The sequence below is a fragment of the Dendrobates tinctorius genome, unplaced genomic scaffold, assembly GCF_039654945.1.
Source record: "Dendrobates tinctorius isolate UK_male_01 unplaced genomic scaffold, ASM3965494v1 ptg000058l, whole genome shotgun sequence".
NCBI classification, from domain to species: Eukaryota; Metazoa; Chordata; class Amphibia; order Anura; family Dendrobatidae; genus Dendrobates; species Dendrobates tinctorius.
The window spans coordinates 20,619,126-20,639,956 of NW_027361726.1; the positions used below are offsets into that span (position 1 = coordinate 20,619,126).

The window sequence follows — 20,831 nt, forward strand, 5'->3', positions numbered from 1 at the left end:
CTGAAATACTCTGTGCTGTCTTGCTTTATGATGCAACTACCTGAAATCACAGTGTATGGTGTGAGATTGTTATCTTGTTATCTGCACCTCAAAAACATTTCTAGAATTCGACCCTTTCTTACTTTTGACTCTGCAAAAACTCTTACTGTTTCTCTTATTCATTCTCGTCTGGACTATTGTAACTCTCTACTAATCTGTCTCCCTCTTTACAAACTCTCCCCTCTCCAATCTGTCCTAAATGCAGCAGCCAGGATCATATTCCTCACCAATCGTTATACTGATGCCTCTACCTTGTGCCAGTCCTTACACTGGCTACCCATCCACTCCAGAATTTAGTATAAACTTATTACCCTCACCCACAAAGCCCTCCAAGGCTCAGCACCACCCTACCCGTGCCCTCCGTTCTGCTAATGACCTGTGTTTAACATCCTTATTAATCAGAACCTCCCACTCCCGTCTCCAAGACTTTTCACGTGCTGCGCCGATTCTTTGGAATGCACTACCCAGGCTAGTACGATTACTCCCCAAACCCCACAGTTTTAAGTGTGCCTTAAAAACTCATTTGTTCAGACTGGCCTATCGCCTCAACGCATTAACGTAAATATCCCTGTGTGGCACATTTCTAAATTTTTTACCATAACCAGGTTTCTCGCATCATGTTCTCACATGCTTTTTGCATTTAATAGCCCTCTGTGTCTGTACTGTTACATATTTAGACTGTTAACTGGTTCATGCAGCAATAGGAACACCCGATTCTTACACTAGGGAAGGTCCAAACCATAAAAACAATAAAAGCAATTGTTATCATCCATCTTTCGCGTCTCCCCTTTTCCCTCATAGATTGTAAGCTTGCGAGCAGGGCCCTCATTCTTCTTGGTATCTGTTTTGATCTATGTGTTTATTGGTATGCTATGATGTAATGTCTATTGTCTTTACAAGTCCCCTCTATAATGTAAAGTGCTGCGTAATATGTTGGCACTATAGAAATAAAATTATTATTATTATTGTGCTTTCCTGAATTTTCTCTCCCACTTTTTTTTTCTTAGATATGGCGACGCAGGTTTCCCCTTCAAGGCCAGCGCAGCGCACCTTGGGCTCGGAGGAATACAGCCTGTACAGCAGCCTGAGTGAAGAAGAGCTGATCCAGATGGCCATCGAGCAGAGCCTGGCAGACAGCAGTACCGACCAGACGACCGGCCAGCACCACCAAAAGCAACGTCAGTGTAGCAGCATCAGTGCCGAGACCCCTGCTGCTCCAAGCTGGGCTGTCAGACCCTCTCATCGACCCCCAGAGCCCAGCAACAGGTGAGACACAGCTCCCCAATAGAAGGACTTTCTCCAGAGCCCATTGTCGCCCCCTGCTGGGTAAATCTAATAAGTAGTGGGGGAAGGGAAGCGACAACTGAGCTGAGCTCATTTCTGCCTCTTAGATGAGTTGTCACATGTTGGGGTCAGTCTGATGTTGCCAGGGTGCAGGGTCCCGTTCACACAGCCGCTGGGCTTGTCACAGTGTATATATGTGCAGTTGCCGAACTCGGGCACGTTTCATCAGGAGCCGTATACACAGAGATATTCTCCCCTACCAGCAATGGAAAGTTTCCTCTGTATACACGGAGCCTCCCCGTGCCTCTCTACCGCCCCATATGACCCCAGGGTACAGGGGTCCATGTACATCCACAAAGACCTCCATATAACAGGACCAGGCTGCTGGTTCTCACCAACACTAATACATTGTAACAATCCCGCAGCTGTGGAAACACAACGAAGACCCAGTGGTTTAGCCTCTGAAAATGGCAGCCATCCAATGACAGGAAGCAGAGATCGCGCTACGTTTCCACCAGGCGGCGTTCGGACACAGGTTATTTACAGGTGAAACAATTATTCTACACGTTTCACTTATAAATAAATGTGCGGCAAAAACCACGGCGAATCCCAGAGAAAGCGGTGTACAAAATAATGGCAGACTGATCAGATGGTGCCTCCGTCCCACCCTCAGCTGCTCGGGGGGTCCTTCACCTGGTGACATAAAACCGTTGCACCACGAGCGAGGGGCCGCAGGGTCTTTGCCCTATTTTAAGAAGATGACTTATTACATATTCTCCAGCCTCCCCTCACCCCTGATATCAGGCCGATGTTCCAGGGATCCGCACCATGTGTCCAGAGTCCACACCGCGTGTCCGAAGTCTGCACCGCTTGTCCGGGTTCCACGTTATGTGACCGGGGTCCGCGCCGTGTGTCCGGAGGCTGCGCTCAGTGTCCAGAGGCTGCACTCCGTGTCCACAGATATGAGATTTTATTAGATTATTGCAGGATGAAATATCCAATATTCAGGTCAGGCATTACGGACACAGCTGTATCTAAACCATGTACCTAAACCTCTCATGTGTGACACTAACTGGTGTATCTAAGCCTATTGTTTGTGATACTATCTGTTGTATTTAAGCCTTCAAAGAGTGATATTATGGATTTAGATACAGCTGTTAATATGTGATTCTATCTGGGGTATCGAAGCACGTTGTATGTGATACTAACTGTTGTATCTAGTCCTATTGTGTGTGTGATACTAACCATTGTATCTAAGATTATTATATGTATCACTAACTGGTGTATCTAAACCTATTGTTGTGACACTAACTGATGTAGCTAAGTCTTACATGTGTGACACTTCATTTTCTTTCCGCCATATGACCATTCACACCCGTGATCACACCTGACCTCCGATAATAAGACGATGAAACAAACCTGGCCTGCAGTGTAAAGCATGGTGTTTTTTGTGCTGGTAATGGCTATGTTCATATAGCTAGTGATGAGTGAACACGCTCGGGTGAGGTGTTATCTGAGCATGCTCGGGTGCTATCTGAGTGACTTTGGCATGCCCGAAAAAGATGTTTGAATCTACGCGGCTGCATATTTCACGGATGTTGGATAGGCACAAAACGTGCTCGGGGATTAGAACACACCAAAGACAGTCGGATAACACTCGAGCACGTTTGCTCATCACTGGATAAAACCTCACCCCTCTAATAAATAAATATATATATATATATATATATATATATATATATATACACATACATACATATACAGGGGTTGGACAAAATAATGGAAACACCTGGAAACATCAACAAAGGTTAGTTTAATATGGTGTAGGTCCACCTTTTGCTGCGATTACAGCCTCAATTCTCTGCGGTATGGATTCATACAAGGTGTGAATTGTTTCCAAAGGAATTGTAGCCCATTCTTCAGTTAAAACACCCTCCAGTTCTTTGAGCGACGATGGCGGCGGAAATCGACGTCTAACTTGAATCTCTAAAATCGACCATAAATGCTCAATAATGTTGAGGTCTGGGGATTGTGGGGGCCAGATGAGATGCTCAACTTCATTAGAATGTTCCTCGTGCCATGCTTTAATGATGCTAGCTGTATGAATTGGTGCATTATCACCCTGAAAGATGGCGTTCCCCTCCGGGAACAGTGCTTGAACCATAGGATGCACTTGGTCGCCCAAAATGCCTAAATAATCTCGGCTGTTAATTCTTCCATGAAGGGATATCATTGGCCCGGCGGATCTCCATGAAATAGCACCCCAGATCATCACAGAACCTCCACCATGTTTTACGGTTGGGAGAAGGCAGTCTGGATGGAATGCTTCTTCTGGCTGCCTCCAAACGTACACTCGGCCGGAGGTCGGAAATAGGTTAAACGCTGATTCGTCTGAGAATATCACATGTTTCCACTGCTCGAGGGACCAATTCTGGAGGTTTCTACACCACTCTAAACGCTTGGAAACATTTGTCATTGAGAGCAGCAGTTTTCTAATTGCAGCTCTTCCCTGGAATCCAGATTTGTGCAGCTCCCGACGAACAGTTTTCGTGGAAACTGGGTTCTGTAGGTGTTCATTGAGCTCAGCAGTGATTTTCGGAGCCGTGGTCTTGTGATCCTCTCTCACAATTCGCTTTAGAGTCCGACGGTCTCAGTCAACTTCGACTTTCGGCCGGACCTGGCCTTTGCTGCGGACGTTTTTCCTTCTCTTTCAAACGCAGCTATTACTTTGGAGACAGTACCTCTTGACACACCAAGCATTCGGGCACTTTCTGTTACACTAGCGCCTGCCATACGAGCTCCAACAATTTGGCCTCTTTGAAAATCCGAGAGGTCTGCCATTGGTATCAGGTTCTCATCAATGTTCTTACAATTTTGCAAAACAAACAGTTAATTTACATACACATATCACATATCACAAATAATCAACTACAAAACATTACCATATGTTACGGTTTGCATGTTCGAAGATTATGATGCCAAAACGTTAGGTCTTTCCATTATTGTGTCCAACCCCTGTGTGTGTGTGTGTGTGTGTATGTGTATATATATATATATATATATATATATATATATATATATATATATATATATATATATATATAGTAAAGCACCATGGATTAAATGGCGCTATAAAAATGTGATAATATTAAATATTATATAATACACACATCAGTATCTCTAAAGGAGGGGAAGGGAAGAGTGATTCCAAATGTACTTAGATACATGACCCTTGTGAACCAGAAATTCTCCTTGCTTTAGACTGCAGACTGCATCCAAAGAACTGGAAAAATCTCATAAATAAAAGCAAGGTAATGGGATGTGATGTATATAATGTTGAGTTCCCCAATATGTGACCAGCAGGGTCATCTTGTATGATGTGTGGATGGAGAAGGACTCAGTGTATCGGGGTGATAGGGGAATGGCGGACCCCAGAGGTGTACTGTAACATGTGCTGGAGGTGAACCCCGACCCTCGGACCTCTGGATCCTAGGAGTGTGAGTGCGGTTTTATTCCATTGTTGTCTTATATGGTCATTGAAATCCCCCGACGTTTCCTCCCAGGGCCAAAAATAATCAAGTCTCGGAGCAGCTGATTGCAGGGTCCGCACCATCTGCTTCCATTCAGCCAGCGGGAGGTTCTGCTCCTCTCCTCACAAGGTGCAGGGATATGATCTGCTTCTCCTACTCCGAGTATTTCTCACTGTTTCACACATGTCGCCACAGATCCCAGGCCCTCCCGGCCGCCACCGCAGCGCAGACCCCAGACCCTGACTCCAGGACGGGGGTCTTCAGGAAGAGATATGATGGGAGTTATTTTCTCAGCACCAAGCCTGTGTAAGTGACATCTATTGTGTGTAGGGGCTGGGGATGGATGTGATGGGGGGTGACGCTCTCATTGTAAGTGCACATTCACACGCTGCAGATCTGCGTGCAGAACGTCCATAGCACAATGTGCCATTAGAATGTGTCTTATTCACACATATCTGCACAGAAATTATAATGGGCACAGAGTTATATAATGCATTGAAAAGGGTAAAATCTGCAACAAAATCCTCATGTACAGATTCCATGCGGAAAGTCTGTGGCAAATCTGCGACAAATCTGCTACGTGTGAACATACCCCAAGTGTAAATGCAACTGTTAACACTGCAATGGGGGAAATTTGCTGTTGACTTTTGGCCGCCGAAAATCCACAGCATTTCAGCCCTTAGGTTGTTGTCTCACAGAGAACGAGCACGGCGGGAAAGCTGCAGGTTTCTGCCACGGATTTCATGTTAGTTCTTTTAGTATTTTTGGAAACTGCATCAGAAAAATAATGGCGTTTTCCCATTCTGATTATTTGTGAGGTTTATTAACCAAAATCTGCATAAAAAACTGTGTGTGACCAGAAATACGAGAACGCGTTCAATTCCAATTCACCGATATTAATGGATAGGAGATTCCCAGACTACATCCCAGTGGCCCCACATGTGAGATAATGGAGATGACAGATGCAATCTGTTCCACTTCTGTACCTCCAGGGACATTTCTCTGACTGCTCTTATCTCCCCTCACCCGTCTTTGTCTGTGCACCCATCCCCCCCAGGCAGCCATCTTTTCCTGCCCACCCCCCTCCCACATCTAGGTACCCGTCTCTGTTGGTGTTCCCACACCCCAATGCAACCCTTTCTGACTGTGCCCACCCTCGCCAGGCACCTGTCTTTGTATCCACACTGACCCTGGCCAGGCACTAATTTTTGTCTCTACACCCAGCATCGACAGGCACCCGTCTTTGTCTCCGCGCCCAGCCTCAACAGGCACCCGTCTTTAGTCTTTGTGCCCCATCCCACTCACCCATATTCATCTCAGCACCCACCCTCCCTCTGTCTACGAACCCCCATCAGACACATTTCTCTGTCTGTGTGCCTCCCTCTCAGATAACCCTCTCTCTCTACACTCACCCTAGCCTGGTACATGTATTTGTCTCCGCGGCCACCAGCGCCAGACACCCCTCTTCTGTCTGGTTGACACTCCCCAAGGTACCCTTCTTAGTCTTCCCCCCAAAGGCACCAGTCTTTGTCTGCGCACCCATTCCCTGAGCCACCCTTCTCTTGTCAGGTCAGGTCTGAAGTTTTTGGTCTGCTCCAAAAGCTCTGATTGGCTGCTCAGATGGTTTACTGCCAATAGTAAGTGACCGGGTGACGAAAGCTGCAATGTGATTGGTTACTCAGACACATGATTTCATAATGTAATAGAAGTGACACCTTTTTCTCGCTGATTTTTAGTCACTTGTATTTCATAATTGTTCTGTAATGTGATAATCTCCCTGTGTTCTGACTGCGGCCTGAGCTTGGGGGTTATATCCTGCACATAACCTGAGAAGCAGAGCTGCAGGGTAAAGCATGGGGAGCGACAGAGCAGCAACCATCATCTCTGATGAGATCGTAAGTAGAATTCGGACTACCACAGAATCCATTAGGCAATGCAGCTGGGCTGGAGTCACTGGTGAAGAGGAGCACAGATAAACACCAGCTATTCACAAAGGTTGCATCTATTTAAAGAGCATCTGTCATCTTAAAAAAAAAAAACAAAAAAAAAACTTCCGTTAATGGGGGCATCTACTAGAGCCAGTTTTGCATTTGCACACACTAAATATCCACTAAATGTGGACACAGGGAGTTGCATTGAAAAGTAAGTACACCCCTTTCTAAGAGCGGGTGGACCTGGCTATTCCTATACCTAGACTTCTGGGAGTGTAATTCCCATGGAAAAGTCTCAGTATGTATCTGTGAGTGCTGGGGCGAGAGTGGCCCCTGTGGCTCTGGTTTCAGGGTGGCCTCTTCCTGTGTCATGTACATTATATACATTGTAGCACGTTAATGTCAGATCCGCACTGAACTTTCCCATAGTGATGTGCGACATTGTGACTCCGGCTGTTTGTATGACCATCACGTCATCAGCAGCGCTACAGATCTAAGGGGCTACAATGTACGACCCAGTGCAAAGTGTACCCGATAGGCGCCCACGCTGCGTCCCCAGGTCGATATTCGGCCCAGGTGGGGAATCAGTGACATGAGTGGAAGCAGATAGCGGTCACCCGCAGGCAATGAGCCACCCCGGGGAGATTGGACAAGCCGCTCTTTGACGTTAAGTGCAAACGTGATCTCGACGGTACGAGATTCATAACCTGGAGGAGATGGAAGAACCCTAGCTCCGTCAGCGGGCGGTAAATAGGAGCTATTACATAACGCTACAGACATCTCACCGTACAAATGTCATTCACCATTCAGGGAAGTCCTGGGGGGAAATATTACGAGGGGCTCCCCCAGGATAGAGCTGCGGTCTGTGCTCCATTATTACTATCACAGCAGTGAAATCATATGCTGTGCCTGAATAATGCCACGATGCTGCCATGTAACATCATACAGAGCAGAACCACGCAGATGACTTTAATACTATTGTGATATGAATAAATTATACCGCCATATACAGTGAAGGTCGTAACTACAGAACGTTTCCACTAATATCACCATGTGGTGTCTGCAAAATGTAGAGCCCATCAAATAGCGCCATTCAGTGGCAAATAATACTAATATATACCCATCGGAGGGACCACATAATACCGACATGGGTGTCTGAATGATTACCACCAAACACTACACAAATACAGTACTATTTCGTTTCTGAAAATAACTATCATACAGTACTTAAAAGCAGTGTGATATATTACCCTACTATTACCATCACATAGTGCTGAAATTACCATGCTATATTGTAGCCAAATACTACCGTCTTATAGTACCAACCAGTGGCATCATAAGGGGATCAACAGTGACCAACTGTATCCAACTAATAGCATCATGATTAGAAATACCGCATTACTATAATTACCAGAAAATATCACCATTCAAGGCAAAGTTAACGCCATAAAACAGTGCACAGAATGCAGACATACAGTGCCCAGATAACACACCATTTGTTAAATAGATGACACCACCATACAGTTCCCTGAAAAATGCAAAGATAATACCGATGTTCAGTGCCAGATAATACCTCCGTACAGGACTAGGTAATACTACTGTGCGGAGTCAGATAATACCGCCGTACAGTACCATATAATACCGCCATACAGGACTAGATAATATAGATGTACAGTGACAGATAATACCGCCATACAGGGCTAGATAATACCGCCATATAGTGCCAGATAATACCACCATTCGACGCAAAGATAACGTCATAATACAGTGTACAGAATACAACCATATCGTGCATAGATAATACCACCCTAAAAAATACAAGGATAATCCCGCCGTACAGAGCCAAGATAACACCACTGTATAGATACAGAACCCTGAAGTCACAAGGCTGCACCATTTCCTATGCACGACCCCTTGTGTTTTCTGAAGCTGACCCTTCAGCGGTCAGTGATGGCCACATGGCACAACGTTGTAATGACCCCCAGTTCAGAGAAAAAAACTATAAGCAGGCGTGCAGGTGATGGGGGGCTGCTCATTGCAGGGTTTACACACTCTCCTCTCCCTGTAAGGTCCTCCTGACCCCTTGCAGCTGCCATGACAGCTGAAACAGTCTCCATTCATCCAGGAGAACACTTGCTGCCGATCGGCTGTTCCAAGTAGCACAAGGGCCGCCCCGAGCGTTACATGTACATAACGTGTTACATATGTGCTCCTGTGACGTGGGATGGCGGTGTGGGGGGCTGCATAGCTCCAGTGACAATCTGCAGATGGGCCGAGCATTGCATAATACTGCAAAATTACGGCATCGTGATTCTGAATGACGCCGGATTATCAGCATTTCTGGATTATCAGCATGTCTGGATTATCGCATGTGTATGATGGATGGCGATCACACTTTTGCCCCTTACTGGTCAGCACAATGCACCGATACTAGAATACAGATTCCTGGAAACCGGAGGACAACTCCCATCAGACCTACCTGCCATGATGACTACCATCGCTGTGCGGCCGCGTCTTCCCACCTGACACATTAACAAAGGCAAATTTAGAGGAAATGGTTTAAAACTTCTGAAAGGAAAACAAAGCGTGTCTCCCATAGCAACTGGTCAGAACGTCGCCCATAGCAACTGGTCAGAGCGTCACCATGAGGAACACTGCTCCCTGGCACTAGTCCTGACAGACGAGAATCACCCATAGCAACCAGTAACCTTAGTTTCCATGGTAACAACCAGCTTTACTAGAGGCCTGGATGGCACCCCTCACCCCTTCCACTATTGGGATGATGACGGCAAGTCACTGGTGCTAGGAGGAGGTGATGGAACTGATTGTGGGGCCGACGACATCTCCGCTAATCTAATATCTGCCTATTTTCTCTCACAGAGAACTGGACCCCATCGAGGAGATGATCAAAAGCGGAGACGAGGCGGCGCTGAATAACATCATCAAATCCGGGAAGAGACTGTGCGAGGCCAGCAAAGATGGCTGGCTGCCGATGCACGAGGCGGCGTTTTACGGCTCCCTGCCATGTCTGAAGCTGCTTCTTAAAGGTTTGAGGCTTCAATTAAATGTATGAACAAAACATGTCCGTCACTGTATATATGTCTGCCTGTAACTGCATATATGGCCGTCCGTGACTGTATATATGTCTGCCTGTAACTGTATATATGGCCGTCCGTGACTGTATATATGTCTGCCTGTAACTGTATATATGGCTGTCCGTGACTGTATATATGGCCGTCCGTGACTGTATATATGGCTGCCTGTCACTGCATATATGGCCGTTCATGACTATATATAGCCTCCCATCACTGTATACAAGGCCACCAGTCACTGCAGTGTATATATAGGTGTATTCTCTTGTATGGCTGGCTGTTCCTGTACATATATGGCTGCCTGTGTCTATATTTATGTGGCTGTCACTGTATATATGGCTGCCAGTCACTGTATATATGGCTGCCTGTGTCTGTATTCTTTCACATGTCACTGGCCGCCTGTTGCTGCACTGTATACATGACTGTATATAAGTTGTCAGTGCAAATATAGATTTCACTTATATGGCCGCCCGTCACTGTATGTGTGACTGTCACTATATAGCTGCCTGTCACTTTCAGTTGTGGCCAATAGTTCTGAGACTGACACACATTTTGGTTTTTCGCGCTTTACGTTTTTTGTGTTTTTTGCTCCTTTAGTCGCTGTTACTATGGTTAACTGTCAATTATAAACATTCCACAAGTTGTTACATTTTATTGACAAATCCATGAAGTTTCTGTGACGCCTCAATATTCCCAGCGCTGCCCCTTATTCCCCAGACTCCTGCCCCTTAGTCCCCAGACTCCTGCCCCTTAGTCCCCAGACTCCAGCCCCTTAGTCCCCAGACTCCAGCCCCTTAGTCCCCAGACTCCTGCCCCTCATTGCCCAGACTCCTGCCCCTCATTGCCCCGGCGGCTGGATATCGGCTTCTGGGCAGATTCTCTTATCTCATCAGAGCTTGGAGTTATCACAATTTCTGGGGTTTTGTTTGAGGCTTTTGGGGGATTGTCCACAGGTTCTCACTGGGATGATATCTGGGGAGTTTCCAGCCTTGGACACAAAATCTCGCCTAATTGTCACTTTTGCTTTTTTGACCTGGCCTCCATCATGGGGCAAAAAGCATAATCACCACATTGTCTTGCATGATGGGAGAAGTTGTTCTTGGAGGAGGTTTAGATCCCATTCTCTATTCACGGTCATAGGTGTAATATTGAGTGATACCCCTCCATGGATGAGAAGCCCCACATGAGTGGTCTCAGGAGGCTTTATTGTCAGCAGACACAGGGCTCATGGCAGCGAAACCGTCTCTTCTGCAGACAATCATTCTTCTCGATGTTGGGGCTTCATCAAAGAAAATAACTGCAGAGGACGGGGTAGAATTATTTTCTCTGAAGCCCCTCAGACTGTTTGGAACATTGGGAAGAATAATTGTCCAGAGAAGGGACAGTGACGCTGCCGTGAGTTCTGTGTCTGCCGACAGTAATGGCGGGGAGAGGAGAAATAAGGGGCAGCGCTGGGAACATTGAGGCCGATCATGGAGTCTGTCCTGGCCGAGCACATGGCACAAATTCTCTGCCTGTAGTGAGTGGTTTGTGCTTCGTGCAGCGCATCCAACAACGATCGACCAGCGGACGCTGCAGGAGGAGACGGCGCTGTGTATCGCGGCCGTACAGGGACACCTGGACTGTATGCAGTTCCTGCTGCAATCCGGAGCCGAGCCAGATATTGTGAACAAGAACAGAGAAACACCCCTGTATAAAGGTAACACCCCGTGTATATACCTCCACCGAGAGACTGTATAACACAGGATTAGATACTCGGAGCAGCAGACAGTATCACACTGGATTAGATACATGGCTCAGCAGTCAGTATCACACAGGATAGGATTAGATAAACGGCTCAGCAGACAGTATCACACAGGATAGGATTAGATACATGGCTCAGCAGACAGTATATTACTCACGAGAGGATTAGATACACGGCTCAGCAGACAGTATCACACAGGATAGGATTAGATACACAGCTCAGCACATAGTATCACACAGGATAGGATTAGATACACGGCTCAGTAGACAGTACCACCCAAGATAGGATTAGATACACAGCTCAGCAGACAGTATAACGCAGGATAGGATTAGATACACCGCTCAGCAGACAGTATCACACAGGATAGGATTAGATACACGGCTCAGTAGACAGTATCACACAGGATAGGATTAGATGCACGGCTCAGTAGACAGTACCACACAGGACAGGATTAGATACATAGCTCAGCAGACAGTATTACACATGATGGGATTAGATACATAGCTCAGCAGACCATATCACACAGGATAGGATTAGATACACGGCTCATCAGACAGTATCACACAGGAGAGGATTAAAATGTAATATAGCTAAAGGAACAAAAAAAGCGCAATAGGGTCTTATCCGGGTTATTGCAGAAAAAATAAATTAGAGTTTACTCACCCTTTTTAGGAGAGATTAAAGCATGTAGGATCAGTAATCTGCTTGCTGCACGTCCAAAGGTCAACTCTGCGACCGCTTCAACATCAGATTTCGGAATAAATTCTTGGACTTTTGTGCGCACAAAAGTCCAAGAATTTATTCCGAAATCTGACAGGAGAGGATTAGATACACGGCTCAGCAGACCGTATCACACAGGATAGGATTAGATACACAGCTCATCAGACAGTATCACACAGGAGAGGATTAGATACACAGCTCATCAGACAGTATCACACAGGAGAGGATTAGATGCACAGCTCAGCAGACAGTATCACACAGGATAGGATTAGATACACAGCTCAGCAGACAGTATCACACAGGATAGGATTAGATACATGGCTCAGTAGACAGTATCACACAAGACCGGATTAGACACATGGCTCAGCAGTCAGTATCACACAGGATAGGATTAGATGCACGGCTCAGTAGGCAGTACCACACAGGATAGGATTAGATACATAGCTCAGCAGACAGTATTACACATGATGGGTTTAGATACATAGCTCAGCAGACCGTATCACACAGGATAGGATTAGGTACACGGCTCAGCAGTCAGTATCACACAGGATAGGATTAGATGCACGGCTCAGTAGACAGTACCACACAGGACAGGATTAGATACATAGCTCAGCAGACAGTATTACACATGATGGGATTAGATACATAGCTCAGCAGACCGTATCACACAGGATAGGATTAGATACATGGCTTAGCAGATAGTATTACAGAAGATAGGATTAGATACACAGCTCATCAGACAGTATCACACAGGAGAGGATTAGATGGACAGCTCGGTTGACAGTATCATACAGGATATTATTAGATACATGGCTCAGCAGTCAGTATCACAGGATGGGATTAGATACACGGCTCAGCAGTCAGTATCACACAGGATAGGATTAGATACCCGGCTCAGCAGTCAGTATCACACAGGATAGGATTAGGTACAGAGCTCAGCAGACATTATCACACAGGATAGGATTAGATACACAGCTCGGCAGACAGTATCACACAGGATATTATTAGATACACGGCTCAGCAGACAGTATCACACAGGATAGGATTAGATACACAGCTCAGCAGACAGTATCACACAGGATAGGATTAGATACACAGCTCGGCAGACAGTATCACACAGGATAAGATTAGATACACAGCTCAGCAGACAGTATCACACAGGATAGGATTAGATACATGGCTCAGTAGACAGTATCACACAAGACCGGATTAGACACATGGCTCAGCAGTCAGTATCACACAGGATAGGATTAGATGTACGGCTCAGTAGGCAGTACCACACAGGATAGGATTAGATACATAGCTCAGCAGACAGTATTACACATGATGGGTTTAGATACATAGCTCAGCAGACCGTATCACACAGGATAGGATTAGGTACACGGCTCAGCAGTCAGTATCACACAGGATAGGATTAGATGCACGGCTCAGTAGACAGTACCACACAGGACAGGATTAGATACATAGCTCAGCAGACAGTATTACACATGATGGGATTAGATACATAGCTCAGCAGACCGTATCACACAGGATAGGATTAGATACACGGCTTAGCAGATAGTATTACAGAAGATAGGATTAGATACACAGCTCATCAGACAGTATCACACAGGAGAGGATTAGATGGACAGCTCGGTTGACAGTATCATACAGGATATTATTAGATACATGGCTCAGCAGTCAGTATCACAGGATGGGATTAGATACACGGCTCAGCAGTCAGTATCACACAGGATAGGATTAGATACCCGGCTCAGCAGTCAGTATCACACAGGATAGGATTAGATACAGAGCTCAGCAGACATTATCACACAGGATAGGATTAGATACACAGCTCGGCAGACAGTATCACACAGGATATTATTAGATACACGGCTCAACAGACAGTATCATACAGGATAGGATTAGATACACAGCTCAGCAGACAGTATCACACAGGATAGGATTAGATACACAGCTCGGCAGACAGTATCACACAGGATAAGATTAGATACACAGCTCAGCAGACAGTATCACACAGGATAGGATTAGATACATGGCTCAGTAGACAGTATCACACAAGACCGGATTAGACACATGGCTCAGCAGTCAGTATCACACAGGATAGGATTAGATGCACGGCTCAGTAGGCAGTACCACACAGGATAGGATTAGATACATAGCTCAGCAGACAGTATTACACATGATGGGTTTAGATACATAGCTCAGCAGACCGTATCACACAGGATAGGATTAGGTACACGGCTCAGCAGTCAGTATCACACAGGATAGGATTAGATACACAGCTCGGCAGACAGTATCACACAGGATAGGATTAGATACACAGCTCAGCAGTCAGTATCACACAGGATAGGATTAGGTACCGAGCTCAGCAGACAGTATCACACAGGATAGGATTAGATACACTGCTCAGCAGTCAGTATCACACAGGATAGGATTAGATACACGGCTCGTCAGACTGTAGCACACAGGATAGGATTCAGGTACGGCTGGTGCTGAAATTCAGCCCTGGCATTTGAAATCACACAGGCCCATGCTCTTCCTGTCCCCAAGCACCAGATGGGATATATTACTACTAATACCCTGGATGGGGGAAAGCAAGATTTAATACAATACCAATATTTCTAATGATACCCATGACCTGCTAGGGTAAGTGACAGAGTCAGCGACTTTGTGCTCCACAGAACTCTTAACAATATGGGTGTCGTGACAACACTGATTCTGTTAACATAGCAGACAAGGCAGCCCACAACCATACAGGCCCTTTTGGCATTTGCCAGAGTTGCCAGATGGCCAGTCCAGCCATGATAGGATTAGATACATGGCTCAGTAGACAGTATCACACAGGATAGGATTAGATACACAGCTCAGCAGACTGTATCACACAGGATAGGATTAGATACATAGCTCAGCAGACCGTATCACACGGGATAGGATTAGATACATGGCTCAGCAGACAGTACCACACAAGATAGGATTAGATACATAGCTCAGCAGAAAGTATTACACATGATGGGATTAGATACATAGCTCAGCAGACCGTATCACACAGGATAGGATTAGATACACGGCTTAGCAGACAGTATCAGAAAAAATTGGATTAGATACAGTGCTCAGCAGACAGTATCACACAGGATAGGATTAGATACACGGCTCAGTAGATGGTATCACACAAGATAGGATTAGATACAGCGGCTCACATTCTATAACTCCCGTTCTTCTCCTGTACAGTCTGTGAGCGGAAGAACAGCGCCGCCGTCCAATTGTTGGTTGACTACAGGGCTGACGTTAATCACCGGTGTAACCAAGGCTGGACGGCGCTGCATGAGGCGGTGGCGAGGAACGCTCTGGACATCATTGATATATTAGTAAAGGGAGGAGCAAAGATTGAAGCCAAGAACTGTTACGGCATCACCCCCTTATTTGTAGCGGCGCAGAGTGGACAGCTGGAGGCGCTGCGCTATATCGTAAAATGTGGTAAGTGACAACATTAGATGGCCGCGATGGTACTGGATTCCGTAGGCGGCCGTGGGTGGCATCTGATCCTGGTGGTTGCGTCTCATCCTGTTGGTGGCCACACTGGTGCTGGATCCTGTAGGCGGCCATGGTGGCGCCTGATCCTGTTTGTGGCCGTGGTGACCAGATTAAAAAAAATAAATAGAGGTGGACAATCCCATTAATTTTTTGTTGTTACTTTATTTCACCAGGCGCTGACATAAACACACAGGCCAATGACCTCGCCACGGCGCTATTCGAAGCCTCCAAAAATGGTCATGACGACATTGTCGAGTTCCTCCTGTCCCAAGGAGCAGACGCCAACAAACAGAATAAAGATGGGTTTCTGCCCATTCACATCGCAGCGAAGAAACGTGACAACGATGAGTAAGTTGCCCCTCCCCCACACACCCTACTCATCCGTGAACTCTACCCCCCAAAATCATTCTGCATGCCTCCAACATGAGGAAAGCGAGATTGAGCTGACATCTCCTGCACTCACGAAAAACACATCTGGCACTGGTATCACTGACGGTGCTGGTGCGGCGGCCGCAGGGGGCTGATGTCACCTCCAAGGAATCTAAACATGGATCTGTATGGGGGAACACAAGGAAAACAGCAGCGGCGTCACATGGGCGCTCCGACATCGCTGGCTATGTCCTATAGATTATATACATAAGTCAGGAATACAGTATATCTCTCTTGTCTCAGGGCTATAATATCCCTGACTTATTATCACAGGGCTATGCTATATCCTTGACTTATTATCTCAGGGCTATGCTATATTCCTGACTTATTATCTCTGAGTTATGCTATATTACTGACTTATTATCTTAGGGCTATGCCATATTCCGGACATATCTCAGGGCTATGCTATATACATGACTTTATTCAGGGCTATGCTGTATTCCTGACTTATTATCTCGGGGCTATGATAAATGCCTGACTTAGTATTTTAGGATTATGCTATATTCCTGATTCATTATCTCAGGGCTATGCTATATCCATGACTTATTATCTCAGGACTATGCTATATTCCTGACTTATTATCTCAGGGCTACGCTAAATTCCTGACTTATCTTAGGGCTATGCTATATTACTGACTTATTATCACAGGGGTAAGCTATATTCTTGACTTATTATCTCAAGATTATGCTATATTCCTGATTTATTATTTTAGGATTATGCTATGTTCCAGACTTATTTTCTAATGGCTATGCTATATTCCTGACTTATTATCTCAGGGCTATGCTATATTCCTGACTTATTATCTCAGGGCTATGCTATATTCCTGACTTGTTATCTTACGGCTATGCTATATTACTGTCTTATTATCTCAGCGCTATGCTATATTTGTGACTTATTATCTCAGGATTATGCTATATTCCTGACTTGATATGTCAGAGCTATGCTAAATTCTTGACTTATTATCTCAGGGCTATGCTATATCCCTGACTTATTATCTCAGGACTATGCTTTATTCCTGACTTCTTATCTCAGGGCTACGCTAAATTCCTGACTTATCTTAGGGCAATGCTATATTACTAACTTGTTATCTCAGAGCTATGCTATATCCCTGACTTATTTCAGGATTATGCTATATTCCTGACTTGTTATCTCAGGGCTCTGATAAATACCTGACTTATTATTTCAGGGCTATGCTATATTCCTGACTTATTATTTCAAGGATATGCTATATTTCTGACTTATTATTTCAGGAGTATGCTATAATACTGCCCTCCCAGGGCTGTGGGGTACTCGGTACCGGGCCGGTATCAGTGGGATGTGTCACAGCAGCGGTGACCCGGACCGTGGCCCTGGGCGCCCAAATAATAGGAAGATGAGAATGGTGGGGTGTAGTTAGATGAATAGTTCATGACGCCACCTGTGGTGTTCGGCAAGGGAGGTGTTAAGCCGACGCTGCAGCCAGATCCTCTGGGACAGATGGTGTGGTGCAGCAGTGATGGTATAGCCCTCCACAGGCAGGGCTGTTGTCCCAGGGCTGGGTAGGTGAAGAGACGCTTAGATGGTATTGTGTTTGGCGCAGGGGATGTAGCAGTGCCAGGCGGACGGATGCAGGAAGGAATGGAGGACACCAGGGCATGTAGTTCCAAAGCTTTACTCACAGTCTGTAGTGCCCGCTTCTGTGCCGTGTCCTCCGGGTCAGGGACTCGGTCAACCTCCAGGCAAGATGGAACGCTCCCTTCCAACACTCCGCCAATTTATGTGCCTTTTCTGAACGTCTCCTCTATAGCGCCTTTAAGTGTGAAGATCTCCTAGTACTGAGTTACACTGGAGTTCCTCCTGACAGATGTTCCCAAGAACTCTACTTGTACGGCAGACAGCTGTAGCCTGCTTCGGGGACTCTCTACTCCTGAGTCCCGACTCTCTATCCAAAATGCTGTTGTGCCCCCAAGCCTTAGATGGGAGTAGTGCATTTACAGCCCACTACTCCACCGGTGTCTGCTGCAGAACCATTATTGTTCATACAACCTCGGGGACCAGGCCCCGGCCTTGTGCTTAGAACTTCTAGGCAGGGTTCTTCCTCTAACCCACGTCCTCTGTGTTCCCTTTCACTCCTTCGTTCCGTACTTGTCTTTCCCTTCTATGGAAGCTCAGGCTTAAGTTCAACGTCTTTCTCTTTCTTTCTTTTCCCGTGCCAGCTGGCTCAGATCACTGAGGCAGCTGCAGCACTCCTTCCTCCATCCCTTCTTCCAGGGATCCCCACTCCTCTCGAGTGGCTTCCTCTCTCAGACTCCCCGTCTGACTGACCTCAATCCTAAAACCTTCCCGCTCTTTTATGTGTATTTTCAACTCCACCCACCTCCCAGCACGTCTAGTGTTCCAAGCAGGAAACCACCAAAGGTGCTCTGCTTCTCTCTAAGCAAGGAGCAGCAATGTGGTTTTGCTGAACTACTCTATTGTGTGGGGTGCGAGTGTTGGAGCGTGGTCAGGAGCCTCCAACTTACCTGGATGGTGGGGAACCACACCTTAGGAGAAGGTGCAGTACCTCTGTGGCGACTGAGCCTCAGGGGTGCCACATTATTATCTCAGGGCTATGCCATATTCCTGAGTTCTTTCAGGGCTATGCTATATCCCTGACTTATTATCTCAGGGCTATGATAAATACCTGACTTATTATCTCAGGGCTATGCTATATTCCTGACTTGTTATCTTAGGGCTATGCTATATTACTGTCTTATTATCTCAGCGCTATGCTATATTTGTGACTTATTATCTCAGGACTATGCTATATTCCTGACTTGATATGTCAGAGCTATGCTAAATTCTTGACTTATTATCTCAGGGCTATGCTATATCCCTGACTTATTATCTCAGGACTATGCTATATTCCTGACTTATTATCTCAGGGCTACGCTAAATTCCTGCCTTATCTTAGGGCTATGCTATATTACTGACTTGTTATCTCAGAGCTATGCTATATTCCTGACTTATTTCAGGATTATGCTTTATTCCTGACTTGTTATCTCAGGGCTATGCTATATTCCTGACTTATTATTTCAGGGATATGCTATATTCCTGACTTATTATTTCAGGAGTATGCTATAATACTGACTTATTATTGCAACTACAAGCATGCTTTGAATGCACGGACTGGGAGGTATTCCAGGAAACATGCTCGGGTCTGGATGAATGGGTTGATGCAGTGTCCTCATATATCCGTTTTTGTGAAGACACGTTTATTCCATCCAAATCTGTCCACTTTCGGGGAAACAACAAGCCGTGGTTTACAAATAAAGTCAGGTTGATCCGTAAGAGAAAAGAGGAGGCTTATAAAGCAGGCGATATTACTGAATTCAAGAAACTTAGGAACTCTCTATCTAAAGAGATCAAGTTAGCCAAACACGAGTATGCAAAGATTCTGGAGGAAAGGTTCTCATCAAAAGATACTAGATCTGCATGGAGAGGATTAAGAGAGGTCACCAATTATAAAAGCCACCCCACTATAGTGAACCCCAGCAGAAGTCTGGCAGCAGAGTTAAATGAATTCTACTGCAGATTTGAGGCAAGCTCTACACACAGTGGCTATTCATCTCTAAGCTCCTCAGTCTGTTCATATAAAGATCATTCATTGTGCAACACCCAAGTAGTGATCTCCGAGGCAGAGGTGATACGCATCCTGAAGGGACTTAAGGTCAAAAAGGCACCTGGCCCTGATGGTGTATCTCCAATATGTCTGAAAGTATGTGCTACCCAGCTTGCCCCTATACTGACAAATATATACAATGTGTCACTGAAAGAGTGCGTTGTACCTCAGTGTTGGAAAAGTTCCACAATTATCCCTGTCCCCAAGAAAGTGGGATCCTCTGAGTTGAACGACTATAGACCAGTAGCACTCACATCTGTAGCTATGAAAGTCTTCGAAAGAATTATGATGTCCCACCTGATAAAATTCACGCAGAAGCTATGGGACCCGCTTCAGTTTGCCTATAAGGAGAATCGTTCGGCAAACGACACTGTCAATCTGGCACTGAAGTACATTTTGGATCATACAGATGAACGGCACTCATATGTCCGGATTCTTTTCATGGACTTTAGCTCAGCGTTCAATACCATTGATCCGAATTTACTTCATAAGAAAATGGTAGCTCTTGGAGTCCCTCTCAACTTATGCTTGTGGATTTATAACTTCCAGACAGCCAGGATACAGAGTGTAAAAGTTGGACCATTCACTTCGGACACCTTGGTCACAAACATCGGGGCACCTCAGGGGTGTGTTTTGTCCCCGTTACTGTTTTCTCTCTATACGAATGATTGCATCTCTTCAGCAAACTCAGTAAAAATCTTGAAATTTGCCGATGATATGACACTGATTGGTCTCATCAGGGGAAATGCTGAAGACTTGTATCGGAGTGAGGTGAAAAGAATATGTGACTGGTGTAAAGCCAATAATCTTGTACTCAACACTAAAAAAACTGCTGAGATGGTTGTGGATTTTAGGAAAGATCAACATGAGATACTTCCAATCTACATC

At 45.6% G+C, this 20,831-nt stretch overlaps 2 protein-coding genes across 5 annotated transcripts in view; one reads left to right on the plus strand and one right to left on the minus strand.

Annotated features, from left to right (window-relative positions):
• Positions 1 to 20,831, plus strand: part of ASB2 (ankyrin repeat and SOCS box containing 2) — a 92,091-nt gene that overhangs the window by 54,355 nt on the left and 16,905 nt on the right. For all 4 annotated transcript variants that reach the window (XM_073578093.1, XM_073578092.1, XM_073578094.1 and 1 more), the window contains 6 exons: positions 1,047 to 1,305; positions 5,049 to 5,159; positions 9,665 to 9,831; positions 11,420 to 11,575; positions 15,572 to 15,817; positions 16,048 to 16,222. In XM_073578093.1, coding sequence (XP_073434194.1) covers positions 1,049 to 1,305; positions 5,049 to 5,159; positions 9,665 to 9,831; positions 11,420 to 11,575; positions 15,572 to 15,817; positions 16,048 to 16,222 — 1,112 coding nt within the window. In that variant the 5' untranslated portion in view covers positions 1,047 to 1,048. The remainder of the gene's footprint in view (positions 1 to 1,046; positions 1,306 to 5,048; positions 5,160 to 9,664; positions 9,832 to 11,419; positions 11,576 to 15,571; positions 15,818 to 16,047; positions 16,223 to 20,831) is intronic.
• CCDC197 (coiled-coil domain containing 197) overlaps positions 1 to 20,831 on the minus strand; it is a 91,647-nt gene that overhangs the window by 54,046 nt on the left and 16,770 nt on the right. The gene's annotated exons all lie outside the window — the stretch shown is intronic.